Source organism: Microcebus murinus, chromosome 21 (genome assembly GCF_040939455.1).
Source record: "Microcebus murinus isolate Inina chromosome 21, M.murinus_Inina_mat1.0, whole genome shotgun sequence".
NCBI lineage: Eukaryota > Metazoa > Chordata > Mammalia > Primates > Cheirogaleidae > Microcebus > Microcebus murinus.
Genome location: NC_134124.1, coordinates 17,043,087 through 17,050,966, shown reverse-complemented (window position 1 = coordinate 17,050,966; position 7,880 = coordinate 17,043,087). Strand labels below are relative to the sequence as shown.

The 7,880-nt window shown below is 39.6% G+C and overlaps 1 protein-coding gene across 1 annotated transcript; it reads left to right on the top strand.

The window, feature by feature from the left end:
• Window positions 1-6,341: 6,341 nt before the first annotated feature.
• On the top strand, window positions 6,342-7,880 carry LOC105858022 (uncharacterized). The gene has a single exon (XM_020283642.2). The coding sequence runs from the start codon at window positions 6,419-6,421 to the stop codon at window positions 7,724-7,726; it is 1,308 nt and encodes a 435-aa protein (XP_020139231.2). The 5' UTR covers window positions 6,342-6,418; the 3' UTR covers window positions 7,727-7,880.

Here is a 7,880-nt window from a genome sequence, read left to right as displayed (position 1 = left end):
GAGGACCGCTGGCGGGGAGTCGGGGGGAAGGGGGCTGGGGTGTGTGTGGGGGGGGAGGGGGGTTGCGCACATGCGCAGAAGAGGGCTCCGCCTGCGGGGCTCGCCGGAGCGCGCGCCCTCGGACCGCAAACTGCGGCGTCCAGGATGCCCGCGCGGCGGCGGTGCACACGCGCGGCCACGGGCGGGCGCGCGGCTCTCCCCGGCGCCGTCCACCTCATTGCCGCACTGCGCGCCCCACCCCTGTCAGAAAACGACGCAGAAGGAGCGACGCACAGGCACGCTGGGCCAGTCTTCTGGAGCACTACTCGCTCTTAACCTGTGCAGTCTGGCCCGACTCCACCTATGAGATGTCACAAGTCATTGTGACTGCGTACCATGCACTGTTCTAGGTGCTTCGAATATAGTAACAACTCTATGAACTTGGTTCCGTTAGTAATCTCATTGACACATAGGAAATAAAGACACATAGGGATTGATCAACTTGCCTGAGGACAAACAGCTACTTAGTGGGAGGGCAAGGCAGATTTGATTAGTAAACTGCCACTCTCAGGCCAAATCAGCCAGCAGCCTGTTTTTGGGCTGCCTAGGGCCTAAGAATGTTTTTTACATTTGTAACTGGCTGGAAAAAAATTTAAAAGAAGAATATGATTTGTGCTCTGGTCTTAATTTATAAAGGTGACTGTTGGCATGGAGAGGTCAATGCCATTGAAATAAATGCTTAACGTTGCTCAACGTTCCCATAGAAATCAGGGGCAGGGCGTGCCGTGTACCCTGTCAGTCAGGAGGCAGAAGGAAGGGAGGGGAAAGCTTAAGACGCAGCGTTTATTGTGATTTCTTTGGGAAAGGCCAGGTGGGCAGGGTAAACATGTCACGATTGGCTCATTTGAATAATTCAGAAGGGCTTTGGGGCATAGGGTTGTCTTTAGTTGACGGGTACGTGGCCCGAGGTTGACTTAGGGAAGGGGGGAAATATTCGCTTGGTGTGTGAGAGTTAGATAAAAAGAAGTGGTTGGGGGCATGGATTTGGGATTGGTTGGTTTGCATAGGAGAGGAGTGCTTTCCGGAAAGTTACCATGTTAGCTAGCTCCGAGAGGGGCAGTCTTTCCCAGCCAGCAAAGCCTCCTGCCCAACATTTCAAAATATCACAACATATAGAAAACAAAAAATATAATTGATACAGAATAATACCTCTTGACACATGAAGCTTATATGAAATTATAATTTCAGTATATATAAAATAAAATGTTATGAGAACACAGCCACACTCATTTATTTACTATTGTCTGTGGCTGCGGTTACCCTACGACAGTGGAGCTGAGTTGTTGTGAACACAGGCTATATGGCCTGCAAAGCTCAAATATTTTTATCTGATCTTTTCCTAAAAGCAATGTTTGCCAATTCCTGCTCTATAGTAAATGCCCTTAATCTCTATGATGTACTGCATAAAAATGAACACGTAAAATTATAAAAATATTTTTTAACAATATAGAGGTTATGTATCAAATATTTAAAGCTAAGCTTTGAGAGTTTAGGACTTTCTCAGGTCTTTAATATTTTTTTAAATCAATGCATAACATGTGTACATATTTATGGGCTACATTTGATATTTTGATACGTGCATACAATATGCAATGACCGAATCAGGGTATTTAGAATATCCATCACCTTGAAAATTTATGATTTCTTTGTATTGAAAACATTTGAAATATTCTCTTCCAGCTATTTTGAAATATATAATATATTGCTTTTAACTATAGTCATCCTACTGTGCTATCGGACACTGGAACTTACTCTTTTCTATCTAACGTATCTTAGTACCCATTAACCAACCTCTCTTCATTCCTCCCCATACCCTTCCCAGCGTCTGGTTGACTATCATTCTACTTTCTACCTCCATGAAACTGACTTTTTTAGCTCCCACATATGAGTGAGAACATGAGATATTTGTCTTTCTATTCATGGCTTATTTCACTTAACACAATGACCTCCAGTTCCATTCATGTTGCTGTAAAAGATTTCATTTTTTATGGCTGAATAGTATTCCACCATGTATATATACCACATTTTCTTTCTTTCTTTTTTTTCTTGAGATAGAGTCTCGCTCTGTTGCCCAGGCTAGAGTGCTGTGGCTTCAGCCTAGCTCACAGCACCTCAAACTCCTGGGCTCAAGCAGTCCTTCTGCCTCAGCCTCCTGAGTAACTGGGACTACAGGCGTATGCCACCATGCCTGGCTAGCTTTGCACCACCAGGCCTGGCTAGTTTTTTTCTGTTTTTAGTTGACTGGCTAATTTCTTTCTATTTTTAGTAGAGATGGGGTCTTGCAGAGGCTGATGTGGAACTCCTGAGCTCAAGCAATCCTCCTGCCTCCACCTCCCGGAGTGCTAGGATTACCGGCATGAGCCACCACACGGTCCCCACATTTTCTTTATCTACTCATTTGATGGACACTTAGGACGATTCCAAATCTGTGTATTGTGAATAGTGCTGCAGTAAACATGGGGGTGCAGGTATCCCTTTGATACACTGATTTCCTTTCCTTTGGATAAATAACCAGTAGTGGCATTGCTGGATCAAGAAACCTCCATTTATAATGGCAAACTTACACCCCCACCCACGGCGTGTAAGAGTTCCTTTTCTCTAACTTGTGGGAAGATAGCAGACTAGAAGCAGACTGAGTGCACTGCTTTCAAGGAGAGGGTCGAAAGTCGCAGGTGGATGGTTACCTAGAGATGACTCCTCTTGGAAGGAAGATTGTAAAACTCTGGAGAAGTGATGGGGACATTCAGAGTGAAGGAGAAGGTGATGGGGTGGTTCATTCACAAGACGGAAGGGCTCTGTGGGGAGGCATACACACTCGGGGGAGGTCAGGAGGATGGAGCCTGCGGGCTCCACGCTTCCCCTGCAGGCGCTGTGGCCCCAGCTGTGAGGGGGGCTCCCTCCCCCACTGCAGACCCCGGGACTGATGGGGAGCTGCGTAGAGTCCGTGCAGAGGCAGAGACATTGCACCCGAAAGCGGGACTCAACGTGGCTTTTCTAGCAGAAATTTGCTAGGCTCACTTGACTTCAGTAAGAGATAATTATTGGGAGATAGTGGAAGATAAGCTTCGATACACAGTGTGGATGCGGACAGTTAATGTTTTATTAGCCATACTCTGACATTTTCTGTTGTTATTTTTTTTAACAGTTTTGAGCTATAACTCACATGCCATATGAGTAAACACTATGTAGTGTTTACTAGGTTTTTAGTATGTTCATAGATATGTGTAACCATCACCATAGTCAATTTTAGAATATTTTCATCACCTCAAGAAGAAACCCTGTACCCTTTTGCTATCACCCCTTTTTTCATTTTCCCCACAACCCTTAGCAGCCACTAATCTGCTTTCTGTCTCTGTAGATTTGCTTGTTCTGGTGGACATTTCATATAAATGGAATCCTCTTTTGTGTTATAAGAATATTTTTTAGTATATCATTTTAATTATTCTGCTGACTTTTTAACTGTTGTTCTTTGTATGTGTTTATCTGGAATTGCCTTTGTGTGTGTGTGTGAGAGAGAGAGAGGGGAATGTTTCTTTAGGAATTACAATATGATCATTAACTTCCTACAGCCTATTTCAGGTTAATACTGCTTTTCTCCCCCGGCAAAATATAGAAACTTTACAGTAGCATAGCTCCATTTTCCACCCTTTCCAACCATCTTGTGCTGTTTTATTCTTTTGTAGTCACATATATTTGTCATAAATTTGGTAATATGATGTTATTATATATGCTTTAAAAAGTCTCTTAAAGATACTACATGGGAAGAGGAATAAATATACATATTCAAATATGTGATATTTACCCACTATCTTAGTTCATTTTCTGCCATTATAATAGACTGGGTAATTTATAAATGAACAGAAATTTATTTGACCCACTATTCTGGAGGCTGGGAAGTCCAAGAGCATTGATCTAGCATATGGCAAGGGCCATGATGCTGCATCATCCCATGGGAGAAGGCAGAAGAGCAACAGAATGCATGAGAGAGAGGGAAGAGATGGGGCCACACTCATCCTTTTATCAGGAACCCCCCCTTCATGACAACCAATCCACTCATGCAATAACAGCATTAATCCATTCATGAGGGTAGAGCCCTAATGACTTAATCACCTCTTAAAGTTTCCACCTCTCAACACTGTTGCATTGGGGATTAAGTTTCCAATAACTAATCCAATTAACTTCCAATTAACTTTGGAAGACATTCAAAGTATAGCACTCACATACTTTAAAAAATATTATAGCCTGTATATTTGAGTTATGATTGATCTTTAGCCAGATGGTAGGTCTGTTCTTCTAGCAACATATTTTTGTTTATGTGGAAATGTCTTCATTTTGTCATCATTTTTAAGGGAAAGTTTCACTGAATGCAGAATTCTTGGTCAAGTATTTTCTTTTGACACAATATGTTATTCTGATGTTTCCTGGCCTCCATTTTTTTGTTGTTGAAAAGTCAACTGACAATTCTATTATTCTCCAATTCTATTTTTCTCTTGATGCTTTCAAGAGTTTCTTTGTCTTTATTTTTCAGCAGCTTAACTATGTTGTATTTCAGTGTCTACTACCTGTAGTTTGTTAAGTTCTTGGATCTGTATATTAATGTTTTCTACCAAATTTGGTAATATTTCAGACATTATTTCTTTGAATACCTTTTCTACCCCTTTCACATCTTTCTGACACTCCAATTACACATATGCTGGAATACTTAATATTGTTCCACAGATCTCTGGTGTTTTGCTTATTTTTCTTAAATATTTTTTCTTTTTGTTCTTTGGATTAGATGATTTCTGGTGATAGATCTTCAAGTTTACTGATTCTGATTTTGTCTTCTGCCCTTTCAAATCTACTACTGAGCCTGTCTGGTGAAATAAGTTTTTATTTCAACTTTAGAATTTCTATTTGGTTCTTTTATTTTTTTAAATTGAAGTTTACATAGAATAAAGTTTACTCTTTTTTAAAATTTTGACCATGGCTTAGAGTCATTTAACTACTCTCACAATCATGATATAGGACAATTCCATTACTCTCAAAATTTCTTCTTTACCACCTCTTTGTTTTGTTTTATTTTTTCTCTTTTGATATTGCCTCGTTATTTACTCATTCCTTAGCATATTTTTATTTAATTATTTTAATATGTTTACGGTGGCTTCTTTGAAGACTTTGTTTGCTAAATCCAACATCTGCACCTACTTGAAGCATTTCTATTGATTGATTTGATTTTGTTACATTTTCCTGTTTCTTTACATATATAGTAATTTTTGGTTGAAAACTGTACCTTTAGATAGTATGTTGTAGTGCCTCTGGATTTTTCTTGTTCTTCTGACAGTAGCTCTTTTTTATTTTAGAGAAAATTAATTTACTTGCAGTCAAACCATGATATCTCTTTCTCCCATAGTGTGCAGTTGCTGATATCTGTGATATATATATATTTCATATTTTAAATCCTGGCCCCTAAGGAACTTCCCTACATCTGCAAAAAGTAGAGGTGAAGTAATGATTTGGCCAGAGGTTAAAGTGAGTAAAGCTCCCATACATTGATGCCTAAGTTTTGTGTCGGTTACGATTTAAGCAAGTCTGGAAGTTTCCCTAAGGTTTCAATTATTGCTAGGCTCTCTAGGGCCTCCTTGCACAAACATTTTAGCATACATGTGGGGACATATAGAATTTATTATTATCTCAGTTCTTTTATGACTTTTTTGCTTTCAAATTCTCCTTTTTAAATATTTAGCTGCTCTACCATCAGTGTCAAACTGAGTTTTCCACCTCTGTGTATTAATGCCAGTAGTAGTGGGAAGTGGGAAAACCCTAGGAAAGAATAAACTCCACTTTCTTACCCAATGAAATAACAGTAGTTAATGAGTAAACACTTTTTAACTTGTGGCCTGCCTTGTAGTTTTCCTACTTGTTTTCTAAGGAGTAGAATTCTGTGATGACCTCATGTCATGAATATTAGAAGTAACATTAATCTTTATTTATTCACTTGATAAACTTACATGTTTTATTAGGTTTTCAATAACCTGACCCCCCTCCCAATTTATTGTCTTCCTGGACTATACTAGATCATTCATTTGTTCTACATTTTGTGTCTTCTATTAAGTCCTTTTTAAATATCTGTTTTATTTTATCTCTTTATTTTTCAGATAGGGAGAGCAGACATGGCATCCCTCAACTGGATATATTTAGAGATGTTTTCTTTCATAAGGACATACTGGAATGTGTCACAGTGGATCATTCATGGCACTCTATTATAAAAGTCTGGCAAGGTGAGGACCAGTGGGAGAGAGATCAGAAAAACCAAGACAAATTTGTCAGGCAAGTCACCGTCATCAACAACAAAACAATTACTGAAGATTCAAGCCACCCATATAATACATTTGGAAAAATGCTTCATGACTCCAGAGAGCTAAATACCTCAAAACAAAGACTGGATAAGTGTGATTCTTTTGAAAAGAGGTTGAAACCTAATATGAACCTACTCACTTGGCACAGGAGTTATGTAAGAAAAAACATTGATGAGAATTTTGGGTGTGGGAGAACAGTTAACTACAGTTATTCCCACTCTAAGCATGAGAAAATTCATAATGGAGTGAAACACTGTGGAGGTACTCAGTGTGGAAAGATTCTCAGCAATAAGCAATCTCTTGCTCAATATGAAAATGTTGAAACTGGGGAGAAAACCTGTTTATATATTGAATGTGGAAACTCCTTTCTCAAGAAGTCACAGTTTTTTATACATCAAAGAATTCATACTGGAGAGAAACCTTATGATTGCGGTACATGTGGGAAAGCCTTCATCGAGAAGTCACACCTCATTGTACACCAGAGAACTCATACAGGGGAGAAACCTTATGATTGTTCTGAATGTGGAAAAGCCTTCTCTCAGAAATCATCCCTCATTATACATCAGAGAGTTCACACTGGTGAAAGACCATATGAATGTAGTGAATGTGGGAAAGCCTTCTCCCAGAAATCACCCCTCATTATACATCAGAGAATACATACTGGGGAAAAACCCTATGAATGTGATCAATGTGCGAAGGCCTTTTCCCAGAAATCACAGCTTACTGTACATCATAGAGCTCATACTGGAGAGAAGCCATATGAATGTACTGAATGTGGGAAAGCATTCTGTGAGAAGTCCCACCTCATCATACATAAAAGAATTCACACTGGTGAGAAACCCTACAAATGTGCTCAGTGTGAGGAAGCCTTCAGCAGGAAGTCAGAACTCATTATAAATCAGATAATTCATACTGGGGAGAAGCCCTGTGAATGTACTGAATGTGGGAAGACATTTTCCCGGAAGTCACAGCTCATCATACATCAGAGAACACACACTGGAGAGAAACCCTATAAATGCATTGAATGTGGAAAAGCCTTCTGTCAGCAGTTACATCTCATTGGACATCAGAGAATTCACACAGGAGAAAAACCTTATGTATGTTCTGAATGTGTGAAAGCCTTCTCTCAGAAGTCCCACCTCCCAGGACATCAGCGAATTCATACAGGAGAGAAACCTTACATATGTGCTAAATGTGGAAAGGCCTTTTCCCAGAAGTCAGACCTTGTGGTACATCAGAGAATTCACACTGGGGAGAAACCCTATCAATGTGCTGTATGTGGGAAAGCCTTCATCCAGAAGTCACAACTCACTGTACACCAGAGAATTCATACTGTAGTGAAATCCTAAGAATGGTCCAATATCAGTTCAAGCCTTAATAGATACTGCACAAATCATAGATTTGATGAGTTTGGGGGCTACATCTCTGTGATAAAATTTTACAGGTAAAATCATGTTTCTAATGTAGTATTTAATTTTTTATTAAAGATAATAGGAAAGTCTT